We start from the raw sequence: 21,436 nt of genomic DNA, 5'->3' as shown, positions 1-21,436 counted from the left end.
TCAATACTTTGTTATGTGCCCTTTGTTGGCAATAACGGAGGCCAAACGTTTTCTGTAACTCTTCACAAGCTTTTCACACACTGTTGCTGGTATTTTGGCCCATTCCTCCATGAAGATCTCCTCTAGAGCAGTGATGTTTTGGGGCTGTCGTTGGGCAACACGGACTTTCAACTCCCTCCACAGATTTTCTATGGGGTTGACATCTGGAGACTGGCTAGGCCAGTCCAGGACCTTGAAATGCTTCTTACGAAGCCACTACTTTATTGCCCTGGCTGTGTGTTTGGGATCATTGTCATGCTGAAAGACCCAGCCACGTCTCTTCTTCAATGCCCTTGCTGATGGAAGGAGATTTTCACTCAAAATCTCTCGATACATAACCCCATTCATTCTTTCCTTTACACAGATCCGTCGTCCTGGTCCCTTTGCAGAAAAACAGCCCTAAAGCATGATGTTTCCACCCCAATGTGTTACAGTGGGTATGGTGTTCTTCGGATACAATTCAGTATTCTTTCTCCTCCAAACACGAGAACTTGTGTTTCTATCAAAAAGTTCTATTTTGGTTTCATCTGACCATAACACATTCTCCCAGTCCTCCTCTGGATCATCCAAATGCTCTCTAGCAAACCACAGACGGGCCTGGAAGTGTACTGGCTTCAGCACGGGGACACGTCTGGCAGTGCAGGATTTGAGTCCCTGGCAGCGCATTGTGTTACTGATAGTAGCCTTTGTTACTGTGGTCCCATCTCTCTGTAGGTCATTCACTTCCGGTCCGGTCAAAGTTCTTGTGAATAAATGCTTAAATCCTTGAATTCTTTATAGATATGGCTATACAACATTCTCGTTTTTTGGTTAAAGGCAAAAAACAAACAAACAAACAAAAAAAACGTGGAGTTAGCATTCATTTTACGTAAATATGTCGAAATACAGTGCTAGTCTGTTAGTCAATGTAGCGGCCGCCATATGTAAACAGAGCTTTTCCGGTGAAAGTTCTTGTGAATAAATGCTTAAATCCCTGAATTCTTTATTGGTATGGACGCATCGATTCTTGGTTAAAAGCAAAAAAAAAAAAAAAAACAACAACAAAAAAACGTACAGTTAGCATTTATTTTACTAAATATGTCGAAGAATATGCTAGTCTGTTAGACAATGTACCGGCAGCCTTAGAACAAAGAGCTTTTTACATTGAAAATTCTTGTGAAAAAACGAAAAATATAATAATTACCTTGAATCCTAGAACAAATCACTCCTGAGACAATCCTTCCTGTTTTTATGCGGTACAGCTTTCATACTTTTTCAACATAAATCCGGAGTTGGATCGCTGCATGTGTCCCTGCGACCGACTGAACAACTGAAGCGGATTGTGGGATGGACCCCTACTTGAAGGCATGGCGCAGTGAAGGTCGAATCCGACCTGTCAATATCATTATGAAGTCTATGTCTGCCCGTTGTCTGGGCACTGCAAATTCTAATTACTCCAACTCCACTCTTACTTCAAATATATTCTACTTGTTTTCCTTAACTATGATTCAAATGCTATTTATTTTATAATGGGTGTGTTAGCGTAATACAAACAGTCAAACAGTAAATACGGGAAAAGATACTAATTCCTTCAGGGGAGTCAAGATCTAGAGAGGAACTACACTGAGTCTTTTTTTGAGTTGGAGCTGGGATCCGACCAAAGACCTTCTAAAAGTGGTTAACAGTTGGTTCAAGAGTTACATACAAGCCTCATATTTAGGGTGTAGATATAGGACCAACGTTCAGAGTTTGGTGATAGGGATGATGAGTGAATGACCTTAATGTCACACAGCAAAATTTTGTATTCTTTTTACATACATTACATTTAACGGAAATCGAACGATTCGCCCTTTGGTCACAGGTTGCATTCTTTAACCAGATGTCTATGACTTTCAAGCGCAACCTTCCCTTTTCCGCCTTCACGTTTTCTCGGTGAGCAGCTCGTTTTAATTAGCATCAAAAAGGAGTCGAGGTCCATGCAATATCTATGAGCACTGACATTTGTGGCGAGGGCAAGGATCCCTTCAGAGAACCCCTTAGGCGCCCCCTCCCCCGTCCTTCAAGGCTTCTTGGGGAATATCAGACGCATTACTCACCATGTAGTAAGGATATTCCGCCTCTTCGCCCTCAGCCTCGAGACATCTGGGTGTCTTCGGATAGGTCGCTACTCTGGTGAAGAAAAGTGTCAAAATGATTCATGGTTATCGACGTCGCCTGATGCCTGTGGCTTTATATTTCTGCTGGTACTCAAATCAGTGGTCTTTGTTCAATTCCGTAACCTTGTTCATTTGTCTCCCACATACCATTCCAATGTTCCAGTATTAAAACCCTGAAAAAAACCTACGTAAAAGTTTTTTTAGTATTGGCACCCCTGCAGTTCTATCAGATAATGCTCGATTCTCCCAGAAAATGATTGCAATTACAAATGCTTTGGTAGTGATATCTTCATTTATCTTGCTTGCAATGAAAAATCACAAAAGAAAACGGGAAAAAAATTAAATCATGATCATTTTACACAAAACTCCAAAAATGGGCCGGACAAAAGTATTGGCACCCTTTGAAAAATCATGTGATGCTTCTCTAATTTGTGTAATTAACAGCACCCGTTACTTACCTGTGGCACATAACAGGTGGTGGCAGCCAGTTAAAATGGATTGAAGTTGACTCAACCGCTGTCCTGTGTCCTTGTGTGTACCACATTGAGCAGAGAGAAAAGAAAGTAAACCAAAGAACTCTCTGGGGCCTTGAGAAGCAAAATTGTGAGGAAGCATGACGAATCTCAAGGCTACAAGTCCATTTCCAAAGACGTGAATGTTCCTGTGCCTGCTGCGCGCAGTATCATCAATAAGTGTAAAGTCCATGGACCTGTGGCTAAGCTCCCTAGATGTGGACGGAAAAGAAAAATTGACGAGAAATTTCAACGAAAGATTGTGCGGATGGTGGATAAAGAACCTCGACGAACATCCAAACAAGTTCAAGCTGTCCTGCAGTCCGAGGGTACAACAGTGTCAACCTGTACTATCCGTCAGCGTCCACCTAGGAAGAACCCACTTCTGACCCAGAGACATAAAAAAGCCAGGCTGGAGTTTGCCAAAACTTACCTGATAAAACCAAAAACTTTTTGGAAGAATGTTCTCTGCTCAGATGAGACAAAAGTAGAGCTTTTTGGGAAAAGGCATTAACATAGAGTTTACAGGGGGAAAAAATAGGCCTTCAAAGAAAAGTATACGGTCCCCACAGTCAAACAGGGCACAGGTTTCTCTGATGTTTTGGGGTTGCTTTGATGCCTCTGGCACTGGACTGCTTGACCTTGTGCATGGCGTTATGAAGTCTGAAGACTACCAACAAAATTTGCAGCATAATGTAAGGCCCAGTGTGAGAAAGATGGGTGTCCCTCAGAGGTCTTCCAGCAGGACAATGACCCAAAACACACTTCAAAAAGAACTTGCAAGAAAAAAAAGAAGATAAAAAAAAAAGCAATCATTGTCTGGGAGAAATTGAAAATTATTTGACAGAATTGCAGGGGTCCCAATACTTTTTTTTCAGCACTGTATGAGGGCAGAATTTAGTGTGAAAATGGGATTACAACTGCTAGTGACAGCCCCTTAATTTGGGGAACGCCTTTTGTCTTCTAGCATTTAAACATTCATTTAATCCACTCCTCCATTCTCCTTAAAAAGAACAGCCTCCTCTCTCACAACTGTGGATTTACTCTTTCCACATGGCCGCCGCCTCAACCCGACACCTGGCAGCCAAAGCGGCGCACGCATTTAGTTTTCGCGCCTCCAAATCGATGAGGCACGTCCAACCCTCCGTTAACGACAATCCTCTTTGCCGACCAGCTATGTGTGAGCGTGTAAAACGGGGGAATGTCACCCTGACCTCTCCCGCTGAGAAAATGAGTGGAGTCAGGAGACGTTCAATCCCGGCACGAGGAAGGAGGGGCGGGCGGAACCATGGTAACGAGAGGTCAGGGACCAATCAGGCGAAAGAAAGACTTTGTCATGTTAGTACAGGACCATCATTCACACCTCTGGGGCAGGATAGAAGCCAACACCATATGTTTCATGTCCTTTGAGCCGCTTCAACTTCAGAAAACTAGAAGTCTCCTTTACGGTTTTCTTGGTCTGCCAGATATTTGTTGTTTTCGGCACTGAACCGTGACGACCAATCAAAATTCATGGAGGGTCTCAAGGAGCGTTGCCATCTCCTGTAATCGGATTGGAGGGGAATTCTCCATCTCGGAGGCGTCTAGTCGCTGTGATATCACACATACGGATTCACGGGGAGTGACACAGGTATTAAGTAGAGGCGTGCGAAATTTCCGATTCTTAGATTATTTGCGATTCGGCCGTGGAAGATTCGAGAACGATTCACAAACATCCAAATTCCGATTATTGAATTATACCAGGTAAAGCGGAAGTAAAACACGGTAGGCGCGGTCTTTGGGACGCAATGAGGATCGGACCGAGAGTAAATATCATGTTCAACTCATGCCGCTAGATAAAAAAACAATCATACCTGAATGCGACCGACAGCCGCTACAAACAACGCCCAGTTGCTAGTTGCTACAAACATACGGCTACAGTAGATATCATATACTGTATATGTAGAACTAGGCATGTGCCGATTACCGGTTTCAAGGTTTACCGTGGTATGAAAATGTCACGGTTTCAAAACCACAAAAGTTTTCCGTCATACCGTAGTAAGGCATTTGCTATTTTATATACCCCAAAAATGCAGCGAAAATCCCTGGCTTGGAGCAGCAGCACTCACCCCTCATCCTCCGGTTAGTGCTCTGTCCTGTGTCTGTCGGTGAAACTACACCTGAGCTTTTTCCCCCTCAAAAAAGACAAAGTCGCTATTATGGGAGTACTACGGCTAGCGAAAAGAGACTGCTGCAGCTCAGCGGAGGAAGGACAGATGACGTGGTCGCCAGGGGAAGCAACACCTCCAACATGATTTCACATTTACGTGACCATCACCCGTCACTTTGCACAAAATTTAATGTAAGTAAATGCGTTTCCCACCAGCTATGAGAAGTTCACTCCAGCCTGTTTAGTGTGTCTAAAAAAATACTATAACGTAAGCTTGTTAACGAGGCAGAAAACGTGGCTAGTTAGCATGCCAAGACGGCTAACTAGTTTCCTCTCTACCCTTAGCCTACTTTTGTAAAGTCTTCCGTAGTGCTGCAACGATTACTCGATTAACTCCAGTAATTCGATTAGGTAAAAGATTCGATTTCAATTTTGCCGCTTCGAGAATTCGTTTAATTAAAGTGGCGTTGTAATGGTTTGTTTTGAAATGTTTGCATTTACTTTAATGGATTTGGGTTGATAAACTGCCCTCTAGTGGCAAAAGTGAATATGAAGTAACTCATTTCACATGGCTGAATTCAGCTGCTCCCTGTTAAGATCAACATAAAGTTAGTTCTTGTTTGAACTAATGTTTTTTTTTTTTTTATGCATTCCTAATTTAGTTTATAGGTATATTTTGCCATTTTTTTGTAGGAATATGTGCTTGAACCATTTGTTAAGAGCATTGTAGTAAAAAAAAAAAAAAAAGTTAGCATTTTATTGCAATACCGTGAAACTGCGGTATTTTTGCTTAAGGTTATCATACCGTCAAAATCTCATCCCGGCACATGTCTATGTAGAACTAGATGCAAAATGACAGACGACGGCGGTGTTGGAACATGTATTATTGAACAGAGATGCGAAATGACAGACTTGCCGGCGTTAGTAAACAGCTGCCATCTTAAAGCAGTGGACTTTTCTAGATGGCTCTTTTGTAGCGAACCTAATCAACTTTTTATCTAAAATACTCCCAAATCGGCAAAATCTTGTCTTGAATTTATCTTTAAATGATGAAACAGTTTTAAAACTTTGACGTGTCAAAAGTAGACAGAAGGGAAATTATGGAATAACGGGAGCAATTTTAACAACTGTAACAGTTGATGCACAGCATTAAATTAATTGAATGTAGTTTAAAGCTGCTGATACAGAATGGGGACTGGAGTATTTTATTTAGTATTATTTTTGTTTACTGTTATATATTAACTTGATACTGAAACAGTAGTTTGGTTTAGCCTGAGAGGATTTTTGAGCAATTTTGGAACTAATGTACAAAAGATTTTAAGAAAAAGAAAAGGAAAAAAAAGGAGGGGGGTGCATCAATAATCGTTTTATAATCAAATCGGAGCCTGTGAATCGTAATCGAATCGTTAGGTGCCCAAAGATTCCCAGCTCTAGTATTAAGACAAGGTAACCATTGCAAATTCCGATTCAAATCAAGAAAAACAAAGTCGTTAGTCTGTTGTCACACCTCCAGGTTTACAGGGTGTTTCAATCGAGACAACAATGAAAACTGTCAGGCAAACGGAGGGAGATTCTAGCAGCACACGTCTCGGCATCCTGAGAAGTGATGACTTCTGACGGGAAAAAGTTCGGTCTTTTTTTGAAGGTGCCGGGAGGCAGATCGGAGAAGCTGTCGGGGCGGTGTTCAGGGGCTTGCCAGGAAGGAATTTGACGCCATCTTCAAATGTTGTTATCAGACACCAGGGCATCTAAGGATTGGGGTTTTTCCTCTTCGATCTCGTGTCACGCCATCCAGGCAAGGGTGCGTTCGTTGATGTCCCTATTGTTCTCCGCTAGCTATCTCAGCGCTATCCAGGCCAGCATTTCACGTGCATTCCTCTCAGGTACTCATATTTTAAAGGGTACCACGGATAGAAAGACATGTAATTCTTAAAAGATAAATGTTAGTATGAGTTATAATAATATAATATTTAGAGATGTCCCGATCGATCGGCATCCCGATCACGTCATTTTCAAAGTATCGGAATCGGCAAAAAAATATCGGCCATGCCTTTTTTTAATATACATATATTTTTTAATTAAATCGTTTTTTAATTGTATTTAACGTTACAGACATAATATGTTACACTCATCCAGAGTCTTTAGTTTAGGCTTAATGTAGGGTTATCAAATTTATCCCGATAACGGCGGTAATTATTTTTTTTAAAAACGTATCACGTTAAAATATTTAACGCAATTAATGCATGCACTGCACGACCCATTCACGCATTGTCGTGCTCAATCTGTAATGGCGCCGTTTTACCTATATAGACAGCTAAAAGGCAGCGTAAAATGAGTAGAGTGACTTTTGGCACCCTTTGGAGCCTTTTTTTTAATTGGCTAAAGCCTTACAATCCCTGTCCCTACGATTAGAAATATCGTGGGAAGCAATGTGGTGAAGCAAGGTAGTAATTGATCTTTTTCTTAACACCTCATGTTATTTCCCAACGCAGAGAAGATATATCAATTGGTAGCACTACGCACAGGCATGGTTCCACTTCCCATCATGCATTTGGGCATGGTTACAGTATCATTTACTGAAAGCTCAACAAATACACTAGATGTCAATATTTTGTCAAGTTTGTCCTTTAAGAATTGCAAGTCTTTCTATCGGTGGATCCCTCTCACAGAAAGAATGTTAATCATGTAAATGCCATCATGAGGATTTATTGTCATAACAGTATTTATGGGCTGTATGTTGAATGTATATATTAGTCCGAGTTTTATTCATTTTTTTCTTAATGCATTGCCAAAATGTATATGATCGGGAAAAATTATCGGGAATGATTGGAATTGAATCGGGAGCAAAACAAAAAAGCAATCGGATCGGGAAATATCGGGATCGGCAGATACTCAAACTAAAACGATCGGATCGGGAGCAAAAAAACATGATCGGAACAACCCTATTGATAAGAAAATGACTTTAGTTACAGCCAACCTCAAAGATAAATTGGTAGCTTTTGCATTACACGCAAAGCTAACATCAACAAATATATAAAACTTGGCTAACTTTAGCCACATGAAACAGAAACGTGAACTAAAAGAATCTAAGTGGCAAGGCAATGTTAGACTGAGCTCATGAAATCCTCCTGCGGGTAACAAATGACTTGCTGGAGGTAATTGGCTATTATACAACAGGCTATAAAGCAATAATGATCGCGCTCACTGTTATTGTACCCTTATATTCCACACACATAGTTTATAATCGGAATATAACTACGTACAATATGTGCTTTAATTGTTTCCTAACCAACAAAGTCATCGCTCTTGTTGGGTGATCAACATGCGGGTGTTAGCGAGGCAAATATGGCGCTAATGCGTTCCAATTTAGCACCCGGCCACCGCCGCTCATTTGTTCTCCAAATTGGGCTTTGGTGACTTCTTCTCGTGTTTTAGCGCCGGCCCCCGACCATCTCTAATTTATTGAATCTGCTTTAGCGCGCTCTCCGGCGAGGCTACGCTGCATAAATTATGCAAAGTTCTCTTGATTTATTTATTTATTTCCTGCATGCGCGAGGTTCAGGGCGCTGACGCGGGAAGTTCGTTAGCGGCGAGGAATCCACGTCACCGTTGGCAACCCGCTCAAATATTTACAAGGATTATTTTTATACGATCGGAAGAAATAATGAGCGCGTGAATCATAATGCGTGGAGATTCATCAAATTAGATGGAGGATTATGGATGGAATTATATTTTATTCCATTTGTTTTTAAGATTTTCATGTTGTGTCACTTGTTGGAGGATTAGGAAATGTCATTTCTGGAGGAATCGAGCGCCTTGCCAGGTTATTTTCTGTTATTTTGGGGTCACCTTATTTTGATTTTCGGGCATTTCTGGGTCACCTCATGTTATTTTGGCATTTTTGGGTCGCTTCCTCTTGATATTGGGGGGCAGTTTTGGCTTCCTTTCTGTTGATTTTGGCTCACTTTAAAGGGATTTTGTGGCATTTTTGGGTCACTTCCTGTTGTCTGGCATTTTCAGATCACTTATGGTTGATTTTGGGACATTCCGTGGACGCCTCCTGTTGATTTTAGTGCAGTTCAGGGTCATTTGCTGTTTGCCAAGTACTTTTCTGTAATTTGGGGTCGCTTTATGTTGATTTTATGGCATTTCTGGGTCACCTCTTGTTATTTGGCAGTTCTGGGTCACTTCCTGTTGATATTGGGGGCAGTTTTGGCTCACTTGCTGTTAATTTTCAGGGCAGTTTTGGCTTCCTTTCTGTTGATTTTGGCTCACTTTGAAGTGATTTTGGGGGCATTTGTTGGCTGTTGTTTGGAATTTTCAGGTCACTTATTGTTGATTTTGGAGAATTTCGTGGTCACTTGTGGATTTTGGGGGCAGTTTTGGCTCACTACCTCTTGATTTTGGGGGCAGTTCTGGCTCACTACCTCTTGATTTTGGGGGCAGTTTGGGCTTCCTTTCAATTGATTTTGGCTCACTTCAAAGTTATTTTTTGGCATTTTTGGGTCACATTCTGTTGTTTGGCATTATGATGTCACTTATTGTTGATTTTGGAGCATTTCGTGGTCTCTTGCTTTTGATTTTGGGGGCAGTTTTGGTTCACTTCCCGTTGATTTTGGGGGCAGTTTTGGCTTCCTTTCATATGATTTTGGCTCACTTCAAAGTTATTTTGTGGCATTTTTGGGTCACTTCCTGTTATTTGGCATTTTCTGGCTCACTACCTCTTGATTTTGGGGGCAGTTTGGGCTTCCTTTCAATTGATTTTGGCTCACTTCAAAGTTATTTTTTGGCATTTTTGGGTCACTTCCTGTTGTTTGGCATTATGATGTCACTTATTGTTGATTTTGGAGCATTTCGTGGTCTTTTGCTGTTGATTTTGGGGGCAGTTTTGGTTCACTTCCCGTTGATTTTGGGGGCAGTTTTGGCTTCCTTTCAGTTGATTTTGGCTCACTTCAAAGTTATTTTGTGGCATTTTTGGGTCACTTCCTGTTATTTGGCATTTTCAGGTCTCATTGTTGATTTTGGAGCATTTCATGGTCACTTGCTGTTGACTTTGGGGGCAGTTTTGGCTCCCTACCTCTCGATTTTCGGGGCAGTTTTGGCTTCCTTTCTGTTGATTTTGGGGGCAGTTTTGGCATCGTTTCTGTTGATTTTGGCTCACTTTGAAGTGATATCGGGCTATTTCTTGGTCACTTCCTGTTGTTTGGCATTTTCAGGTCACATATTGTTGATTTTGGAGCATTTCGTGGTCACTCGCTGTTGATTTTGGGGACAGTTTTGGCCCCTGTCCTGTTGATATTGGCTCACTACCTGTTGATTTTGGGGGCAGTTTTGGGTCACTTCCTGTTGATTTTGACTCACTTCCTGTTGATTTTGAGGGCAGTTTTTGCTCACTTACTGTTGATTTTGGGTCACTTTGAAAGGATTTTGGGTCATTTATGGGTCCCTTCCTGTTGTTGGCATTTTCAGGTCACTTATTGTTGATTTTGGAGCATTTCATGGTCACTTACTGTTGAATTGGGGTCATTTATGGGTCACCTCCTCATACTTGGGGGCATTGCCAAGTAATTTTCAGTTATTTTGTGTCACTGTATGTTGATTTTAGGGCATTTCTATGTCACTTCTTGTTATTTGACATTTCTGGGTCACTTCCTGTTTATTTTGACACACTTTAAATTTATTTTTGGGCATTTCTGGGACACTGATTGTTGATATTTGAGCATTTCCTGGTCACTTCCTGTTGAGTTCCAGGTCACTTTCTCGTATTTGGGGGCATTGACAGGTCGTTTTCTGTTATTTTGGGTCACTACCTGTTGATTTGCAGGTCAGTTCTATTTGATTTTGAGGCATTTCTGGGTCACTTCCTGTTGATTTGGAGAAACTTTGTGATTGTCAAATTAATGGATCACATTTAAAGAATTGAAATTATGTACTTTTTTAGTTTTGATTCAATGATTTCCATTGTTCTCATTTAGTTGTATTATTTTTCAATGTAACATTTTCTTAATTGATATCCATAAATTTGGCAATGCTAATAAGTGGACTATTAACCTATAATCTATAAATAAATAAAACAAAATAACATTGAAGACTACCAAATGCCGTTTTTGGAGAAATTGCTGTGGTAGCTTTGCTGTAATGGTTGTTATATCAGATCAATTCCTGTTGATTGTGAGGCATCTCGGATTTCTGCAGATATTTGGTTTAATTTTGGGGCATTTCAGCTTCACTTTCTGTTACTTTGGCGGCATTTGAGTCCCTTTCTGTTGATTTTGGGTTATTTCTGGGACACTTCTTGATTGTAAAATAAATTGATCTTGTTTAAAGAATTGAAATCATTTACTTATTTAGTTTTGATTGAATTGGTTTCCATTGTACTTATTGATGGTAGCTTAGCAATCCTAAGCGGACAATGTAAATGGAAATAAACTACCATAGAAAACTTGAAAATGCCAATTCTGAAGAAATTGTGATGTCATAACTCATGCTTGAAAGGGTTAAACAATAGCAAAGGAAACGCAGTGTTGTCGCACACACTGCCTTGTGCAGTGTTTGTGTGTAAAGTTCCTTGAAGCTAGTCTGCTCTAAAAGGATGTTCTACTTCAAAATGGCATGACATTTTAAGACTTGTCTGATGTCCGTGTCTGAGCGGGGAAAGAAAAAAAGATAAATAATTCCAATTTGGACAGTCCGGGAAGGACCAGCTTCCTCCATGATACCCACCCCCTCTCCATTTGGAGTCCTTCTCAGTCCCTATCTGTTTTTTCCAGGTGCTTCTCACTGATCATGTTGGCCTTTTAAGTGATATCAGGAAATGATTGAAGAACGCTAAAATCCCTGAACATGGAAAATTAGTATTTTGTAACTATTTGGTAATTGTTCATTGGCTGAGAAACACTTTTTTCCGAAGTACAAGCAGATTAGTCGCCAATTAATTGAGAAAACTGAAAAGAATCCACTTGTTCTTCCACACTTGTATGACTGAATAACATGAAATTGGAAATTATTTTTGCTGTATTGCCGAAAACCCCAAAGGGAAACCGCAATCTACCTTCTCGTTTTTCTTGATAATAACCGAGTGTGAAAGCGTCCTTAAGGAGATGCAGTGGTCCGAAGCAGAGTTCAGACCTTCCTTTATTCCACGTGTTTTTTCTCTCGACATCACCCCAGGCGTGAACCATCAGACAGAAAAGGTTTTTGCAGTTAAGCCCGCTTTCTGGGAGACGATACCGTCCCACCGCGTCGCAGCATCCCATCACGCAGGCGGATGAAAATATGGACGTGTGCGCACCAATGGCGATTCGCCACAGGAGGGCGGCGAGAGTTTAATTAACTTCCGGAATGTCGGACAAGGCCCACGGCGCCGTTCCCGTGCGCGGCCTTTAATTTAGCGCGCGGAATAAACGGGTGAACAGATGCTAGCCGTGGGCCGCTCGCTTGTAATTAATCATGTCGTCTAGAAACAAGCAAGGCGCAACCTCTGACGGCCTTGTGCTACATTTAGACAGGCTGGATGTGTCATTATCTACACCGAGCAAGTCTTGACCTTTACATGCATGACGCATCTCCGGGTGTTTGCCTCACTGTCAACAAGCATGCTGTAAAATTTGAAAAAAAAAATGGGATAAGATTACATTTTATTTGATTTTTACCTTGAAATATCAAAAAATCCTAAACAGAAAGCTTGCAAACCCCCAAAATATTGACGGGAATTTAAGCCGCTTATTTTCTCAGTACAATACAGTATTATGCAATTCCCCTGAGCAACGGGTCGTTTTAGTAGATGGTAGGTTACAGTTCTCATTTTTGTGGCACTGTAAATCCACAAATCTGACTAGTTCTGGTCAAGATTGGTGAATATTAGTAGTAGACCTCCCTGAGTACCCCATACTCAAAACTGCAATTTTACTGTACCAATATTTACAAAAGTGAATTAAAAGTCCCACTTGTAACTTTGATCAAATTACAGTTCTCATTTTTGTTGCACTGTAAATCACAATTCTGAATAAATTCTGGCCAAGGTTGATAAATATTAGTAGTGGATCTCCCCAACTACTCCCATACTCAAAACTATGCATTTTTACTGTAAAAATATTTAGCAAATTTGAATTAAAAATCCTACATGTGGGCTTTAATCTGGTTGCATTTCTCATTTTTGTGGTACTGTAAATGCAAAATTCGGAATAAATTCTGGCCAAGGTTGATAAATATTAGTAGTGGACCTCTCCGACTACTCCCATACTCAAAACTATACATTTTTACTGAACAAATATTCAGCAATTTTGAATTAAAACTCCTCCATGTGGACTTTGATCAGTTAACAGTTCTCATTTTTGTGGTACTTGAAGGGAAAAGGTACCGTTCTCGCACACACCGTATTATTGTCTGCATTAGTCTAACACATTCATCTAACTATAGTTTAGGCAGACTTCACTCAGTGCCCTTGACACAGTAAAGTTAATCACCTTATCGCTCATGAGGGGGAAAAGGAAAAATGGTAACGTTTCTCGTAGGCACCGTCTAACTGTTTGCATTACTCGAACACACATAATATAATCAATCAGGGAATAGTATCATTTCTCATATTCACTGTAGGACTGCACTACTCTAACACACCTAATGTAAAATAAATAGCACACCATAGTTTAAAGAAACAGAATAGATACACGACACCATCTTATCACAGAAGCCCAAACGTGTGCGCCACGAGCAAGATTGACGCACCAACTCTGGCAATCAGTCGTACCGACAAACGAACAAGGACAAAGACCAGCGCGCTTTGTCCTAAAACAAGTAGTGCCAGCCCTGATAACAAAGTTGATAGCAGGCGCTTGTGACGTCTAGACCAACGTCGGTCGCTGTGGCAACCACATCCCATCCACGCACGAACCTAAACAGCCCGAAACCGGCCAGAGAGGGATGATCCCAAAGCAACGCCCGGACACACCTTCGGCCGGCCCACAGACTTAAAAAACACTGGACACTGAGATAATACAGATTTGCTGCTCGGAAACATTGGCTATGTAGCGTTGGGTTGGATTCAGCATGGTTCCCTCCGTCGTCTGTTTTTGCCTTGTTTTTGACCATTGTCGACAAATAAATTGTCAACCTGTTTTCGGTGAGTCTTCTTTAAACTTTTGAAACATGGAGTCAGTACAAAGGGTTAAAATAAGAAGAGAACGCGCGAAGTTCCGCCTTCCCGGTTGGCGCACGCGAGGCAGCATCGGCCGAGCGGCATTTGTTTTGGCTGTCGCTGTTTCCGTGCGGCTTGACTGGGGAGGCGAATTTCAACATACTGTAAATGCACAATTTTGAATGAGTTCTGGCCAGTGTTACTGAATATAAGTGGTAGACCTCTTTCAATACTCCCATACTCAAAATTATGCATTTTACTGTACTAATATTTAGAACATTTGTATCAGAAGTCCCTCATGTGTACTTTGATCTGGTTACACTTTACAGTTCTTATATTTGTGGTACTGTAAATTCACAATTTTGAATAAGTTCTGGTCGAGGTTGTTGAATATTAGTAGTTTACCTCTCTGGCTACTCGCATACTCAAAACTATGACTTTTTATTTTACCAAAATTTGAATCAAAAGTACTACATGCATACTTTGATCAGGTTACAGTTCTCATTTTTGTGGTACTGTAAATGCACAATTCTGAATGGGTTCTGGCTAATGTTAGTGAATATTAGTAGTGTGCCTCTCTGACTACTCACATAAAAGTATGCATTTTTCCTTTACCAATATTTAGAAAAATTGTATTAGAAGTCCTGCATGTGTACCTTCACCTGGTTGCAGGTTACAGTTCTCATTTTTGTGGTACTGTAAAGTAGGAGTGGGAACCTCAGGGCACCTCACGATACGATACGATTCGCGATACAAGGCTCACGATAACGATTATATCACGATACAGCGATTATCGATATATTGGTCAGTAACTGGATACATGACATTCTACGATACAACTGTTGAAACGAAAAAAAAAAAAAAAGATATTTGAAAGTAGAAAAAATACTGTTTAAGTCATTTATCAAACAGTGACACCTTTTCTGTGCAACATTGCTGTAAAATATAAATCTACTGCAAATTGTGCCCCTGCACATATAGAGGAAACCAACCACGACCACTGATATCGCTTGGAGAGATCATGATGAATGGCACCCTTAATTTCTTTAAAGTTTTAAATCTTTAAAAAAATACATTTTAAAAAAGTGCCGTAGGTGTCAGCAGTTGAGCTTGGAGTGGGGCAATGATAAAATTGGTGGGTCTTTTCTTCGTATATGAACTTTGTTGCTTGGTTTGAGCACTTCCGCTATCTGCTTCAGCATTTAAGATGTCAGACTTGCTCAGTCACAGTCTTCCTCACCTTAAAAACAACAAAATAAAACAAAAAATATTAGCTACTTCATAGCGTTTGAGTTGAAATCCTGTTTTTTTTTTGTGTTGGAAGTATTGAATTAAAAAAAATATGAATTGAATGTATAGAAATTAAAAATTCAATAATTACCTATTTTTAATATGTAGGCTACATCAATAATGACCTATTTTTAATATGTAGGCTGCATTAATTATCATGCACATCACTTTATATCTTGGAACCTATTCAAACCATTTGTATAGCTTATTGTATCAAAATGACAGTAATAACAGTTTGTGTAGTAAACTAGATGGAAATTGGTTCTCAAATAAATCGGTAAATTCATGTGGATTTGTTCGATATTCATTTTCATCCAATTTAGGGTCCTGGTTTATTTTATATCATTCAACACCAAATGTCATCAAAATAATACATGCAAATTAAAAAGTCAATTACATTGCAAAACTTTCTTACCTCAAGTGATGAAAGCGAAACTCACAAACTCCAGTGTCCACTACGTCACCAGCTCCCAGTGAAACTTATTTTTCTTAGACAATTCTTGCATACCGCAAAGTCCTTATTCACCTTACTTCCTTTCTTGTTGGTGTAAAATCTAAAGTGTGTTCCCATGTGTGATTTGTAGCAATATTTTTCTCATTTTTTCCTCCACCGTTCTCACGGAGCTTTTTTATTTTTTCAACCCACTCGGAGCTTCTTCTCTAGACAACTTGTGCGCACTTTACCCTCACCGCCACTCCCGAGCGCCCCTAGTGGACCGCCAAGGAATTGCTCAACAAACATTGAGCAGTTTACAGCATCCATACTCCATTGTATGGCCAATATGTTAAATAAAAGTATCGATTCTTGGCGGGAGCATATCGATAACCCATCGGGTTGCAACATATCGCGATATATCGCTGTATCGAGATATTGTCACACTCTTACTGTAAAGCCATAATTTTGAATAATTTCTGGCCAAGGTTGGTGATTATTAGTAGTGTACCTCTCTGACTACTCACATAAAACTATGCATTTTTCCTGCACCAATATTTGGAAAAAATTTCCCGCATGTGTACTTTGATGTGGTTACAAGTTAAAGTTCTCATTTTTGTGGCACTGTAAATCCACAATTTTGAATAATTTCTGGCCAAGGTTGGTGAATATTAGTAGTGTACCTCTCTGAGTACTTACATACACAAAACTACTACTTATACTTCACCAAAATTTTGAAAAGTTGAATTAAAGTCGTACATGCATACTTTTATCAGGTTGCAGTTCTCATTTTTGCGGTACTGTAAATGCACAATTCTGAATGAGTTCTGGCCAATGTTAGTGAATATTAGTCGTGTACCACTCTAATTACTATGCATTTTTCCTGTACAAATATTTAGAACATTTGTATTAGAAGTCCTGCATGTGTGCAGTACTTTGTTCTGGTTACAGGTTTCAGTTCTCATTTTTGTGGTACTGTAAATGCACAATTTTGAAAACGTTCTGGCAAAATTTTGTGAGTATTAGTATTAGACCTCTTTAAATATTCCCATATTCAAAACTATGCATTTTAATTTTACCAAAATTCACCAAATTTGTATTAAAAATCCTGCATATGTAATTGGATCTGGTTACACGTTACAGTTCTGATTTTTGTGGTACTGTAAATCCACAATCTTGGATAAGTTCTGGCCAAGGTCGGTGAATATTAGTATTGTACCTCTCTGACTACTCATATAAAACTATGCATTTTTCCTTTACCAATATTTAGAAAATTTGTATTAGAAGTCTTCCATGTGTACTTTGATCTGGTTACAGGCTACAGTTCTCATTTTTGTGGTACTGTAAATCCACAATTGTACATAAATTCTGGCAAAAGTTGGTGAATATTAGTAGTGTCCCTCTCTGACTACTCACATACTCAAAACGACTACTTTTTACTTTATCAAAATTTTGAAAATTTGAATCAAAAGTCCTACACGTGGACTTTGATCAGGTTGCAGTTTTTCATTTTTGTGGTACTGTAAATCACAATTCTGAATGAGTTCTGGCCAATGTTAGTGAATATTAGTAGTGTACCTTTCTGATTACTCAAATAAAACTATGCATTTTTCCTGCACCAATATTTAGAAAATTTTTCCTGCATGTGTACTTTGATGTGGTTACAAGTTAAATTTCTCATTTTTGTGGTACTGTAAATCCACAATCTTGAATAAGTTCTGGCCAAGGTTGGTGAATATTAGTAGTGTACCTCTCTGAGTACTCACATACACAAAACTGCTACTTTTACTTTGCCAAAATTTTGAAAATTTGAATTAAAGTCGTACATGCATACTTTTATCAGGTTACAGTTCTCATTTTTGCGGTACTGTAAATGCACAATTCTGAATGAGTTCTGGCCAATGTTAGTGAATATTAGTCGTGTACCACTCTAACTACTATGCATTTTTCCTGTACAAATATTTAGAAAATTTGTATTAGAAGTCCTACATGTGTACAGTACTTTGTTCTGGTTACAGGTTACAGTTCTCATTTTTGTGGTACTGTAAATCCACAATTTTGTATACATTCTGGCAAAATTTTGTGAATATTGGTACTAGACCTCTTTAAATACTCCCATACTCAAAAATAAGCATTTTTCCTGTGCCAATATTTAAAAATGTCGAATTAAAGTCCGACACGTATAATGTACTTTGATCATGTTACAGTTTTCATTTGTGAATCCACGGTTCTGAATAAAGTCTGGCCATGGTTGGTAAATACTAGGAGTGTACCTCTCTGACTACCCACATACTCAAAATATATATACTCATTTTGACTGTATGGGGGGCCGGGGGAGGGGGGGGGGGGCTTATGCTCATCACACCCGGGCTTTATTCACATTGTTAGTCATCTGTCAAATCTGTACCCAGTACTGTACTGTACCCACAGTTGAGTAATTTGTCCCCACAGATTACTAAATTTTGCCCATACCTTAATAATCTGTATCCACACTTTAGTAATCTTTACCCACTACTGTACTGTAACCCCAGTTTAGTACTCTGTAGAATCTGTGCCCACTACTTTTCTGTAATCACAGTTTAGTAATGGGTCAGTACAGATTACTAAACTGTTTGGGTATAGATTAGTAATCTGTACCCACATTTGAGTAATCTGTGGGTACTGATGACAAATCTGTACCCAGTTTAGTAATTTTTCCCCACAGATTACTAAACTCTGCCCATAATTTAGTAATCTGCATCCACACTTTAGTAATCTTTAACCACTACTGTACTGTAACCCCAGTTTAGTACTCTGTAGAATCTGTACCCACTACTTTTCTGTAATCACTGTTTAGTAAACTATCAGTACAGATTACTAAACTGTTTCGTAAATTTTGGTTCAAGATTACTAAATTGTAGGAACAGTTTAGTAATCTGTGGTTACAGATTACTAAATTGTGGGGACAGTTTAGTAAAACTGTGGGGACAGATTAATAAACTGTGGGTACAGAATACTAAAACTGTAACCACATGTTACTAAACTGTGGGTACGGATTAGCGATGATTTTTTTTTTCTACCTTGGCACTCTGGGGTTTTGTACAATTCTCCTATAAGCGACCAACTGTACTTTCTACCACCCCTGTACCCACAGTTTAGTACTGTACTGTACCTACAGTGTAGTCATATGTCCCCACGGATTACGAAACGGTGCCCATACTATCATAATCTGTATCCACACTTTAGTAATCTGTAGCCACTACTGTACTGTAACCACAGTTTATTCATCTGTAGAATCTGTACCCTTTACTTTTCTGTAATCACAGTTTAGTATTCTGTCAATACAGATTACTGAACTGTTTTGTAATCTGTGGGTATAGATTACTAAATTGTGGGGACAGTTTACTAAAACTGTGGGGACAGATTATTAAACTGTGGGTACAGGATACTAAAACTAAACACATGGGTACAGATTAGCTATGATTTTTTTTCTTTCTACCTTGGCACCAGGACAATTTTCCTGTAAGCGACCAACTGTACTTTCTACCACCCCTGCAGCCACGCGTCACCGTCGCACCTTGACAAACCTTTGCCGACTTTCGATCTTCCGTCAGTGGCTTTGCCCGTGAGGCTTCCATCTTGCTTCCTCAATATCACACTCGACTCTGCTCTCTTTTGTTCCCGGACACTAAACGCACAATTTGGTGATTGATGAGCCATTAGCTAGCTCGGCCTCGGCCTTGGCCGCTGAGAACCTGGCCGAGAGTACAGGCGGCGAGAGACAAAAGAAAGTGCTTTCTTAAAGGCACAGACCTCCTTAAAGCCTGATAAAGTACGTTAGATTTGACTACGCATATTAAACTGAGCCAATTTTCTTCTGTCTTGTCTTTTCAGCTGTTTAAGACTAAAGTGTTGGAGTTGGGCGCCAAGTTGCTCCCGGCCTTCAACACGCCGACAGGGATCCCGAGAGGAGTCATTAACTTGGGAAGGTGAGCATCTGCACTGACCTGAAAAATGGACTTATCATTTATGTAGATGAATCATCTTTGTAATAATGTATGTGTTATTTAAATAACTGCATATAGTGAGCACATGTGGGAACTAGCACACCAATATCACAAACATTCTAACACAATGGTAGCTAGCCAATAGAGCACAGGTTTAAAAATAGCAGCCCAGGTGCCAGATTCAGCCTGCCGAAGCATTTTGAGTGCCCCAAGAAAGTAAATCACGTACATTGACAGGCCAATCGTGCTCTTTCGTCCAATCAATGTTCAAAGATGTCTGCCATTTTGGCATGTTTGCTAGCCAGTGTTGTATTCAGCAGCCCTTTTAATTTTCTTATCAGTCGTAGTCATATTTTAGTCATCTCAAAATGTGTTTGTCTTTTTCTAGTTTATGATGACGTTTATTCAAAGTGTTTTTGTCTGCGAAATTTAAATTACTCCAAAAATAAATAAAGGTTTCCAACTATTTCAAATGAGCATGATTAGCACATATTGTAGCATCTACAAATCTACATGATAATAAACACTCGGCAGGAAAACAGTATTTTCAATTAATTATACCCACATCCACGCCACGAACTGCATGTAAAAAGTTTTTCAAGAGTTTAAGAAGACTCACCGATTCACCGTGCTAAATGCTAATGCTAACGCGACAAGTTAGTTTAGTGGGTGATAATCACTCGGGACAGACCCATAAAGGCTAAAGCAACATGGCATAGCAAAAATAAGAAAACAAAACTTACCAAGCAGCACCTGGCACATGTGTTTGACAAAAGGAGCCTCGAATGGGCACATGCTTAACCCTTTAACACCGAACGTGTCGGCAGCGACGTGTTTACGCATATCGTCTTTGAAGCTTCGTCACGCTGTAATTATGTCACCCACATGCCGCTGGTTGGTCTCATTTGAAAGTGCGGAAGTTGATGTCCACACCAGTTTTTATTTGAAGTCAATCGACCAAGAAAAACGGGAGATAATGTCATTTGAGTTTTATAGTTTTATTGCACTCATAAATATGCATTCAAACTCTGCATGGACCATGTATCTATCTCCATATTTCCATCATTTCTTGTCCTTTTTCAAAACCGAAAGCAGCACAAAAGACTACATATCTCAACAGCCGTTCTGATGTCAAGAAGGACGAACCGAATGTGATCATTTTTAATAAATTTCCGAACGAGGCGCCAACTAATGAAAGGGAGGCATGCGACGCAAGCAACGGCCGCTTTGTTTGAGTGAGCGACTTTGAAACGTGCAGAATGAATATAAAACTACATTTAGCGCAAGCTAATGGATTATTTCATTAACTCAAGGAAGAAGATGAGCCGTATTTGTCGTTGATTTCCTGGGATGAGTCCGCGTCTCGACGAGTAGAAGTGACAGCAGCGCGCAAACGGCGAAAGAGTAGGCTGTGTGACGCAGCTCCGTGACCTTTTCAAGCTTTATTGAGTGCGCAAAAAAAAACAAAAAAAAAAACCTAAACTTTATTGGGTCGCATGCCTGAAAACTTTGAATTGAACTGAACTACTTGTCAATATTGTTTAAAATACTTTTTTTCAATGTTATATATATTTTTTCTTTACTATAATCTTTTCAATTTTTATGTAGATGTGTGTTTGAGAAGCTTGATTGCATGTAGGTATATACTTTTGATAAGGTGATGGGTACCACGCCTAACTTCACAAAGAGATATCCTCCAAACCCTTTTTGTGTTAGATGATATATATGATTTTTTTTTCTCACTATTTTTGCACTGTAT

At 39.7% G+C, this 21,436-nt stretch overlaps 1 protein-coding gene across 3 annotated transcripts in view; it reads left to right on the top strand.

The window, feature by feature from the left end:
- The window catches only part of LOC130914337 (mannosyl-oligosaccharide 1,2-alpha-mannosidase IC-like), a 383,071-nt gene that overhangs the window by 327,763 nt on the left and 33,872 nt on the right, over window positions 1–21,436 (top strand). For all 3 annotated transcript variants that reach the window (XM_057833414.1, XM_057833415.1, XM_057833416.1), the window contains one exon: window positions 19,565–19,659. In XM_057833414.1, coding sequence (XP_057689397.1) covers window positions 19,565–19,659 — 95 coding nt within the window. The remainder of the gene's footprint in view (window positions 1–19,564; window positions 19,660–21,436) is intronic.

This window comes from Corythoichthys intestinalis, chromosome 4 (genome assembly GCF_030265065.1).
Source record: "Corythoichthys intestinalis isolate RoL2023-P3 chromosome 4, ASM3026506v1, whole genome shotgun sequence".
NCBI classification, from domain to species: Eukaryota; Metazoa; Chordata; class Actinopteri; order Syngnathiformes; family Syngnathidae; genus Corythoichthys; species Corythoichthys intestinalis.
This window is presented reverse-complemented; position numbering and strand designations above follow the sequence as displayed.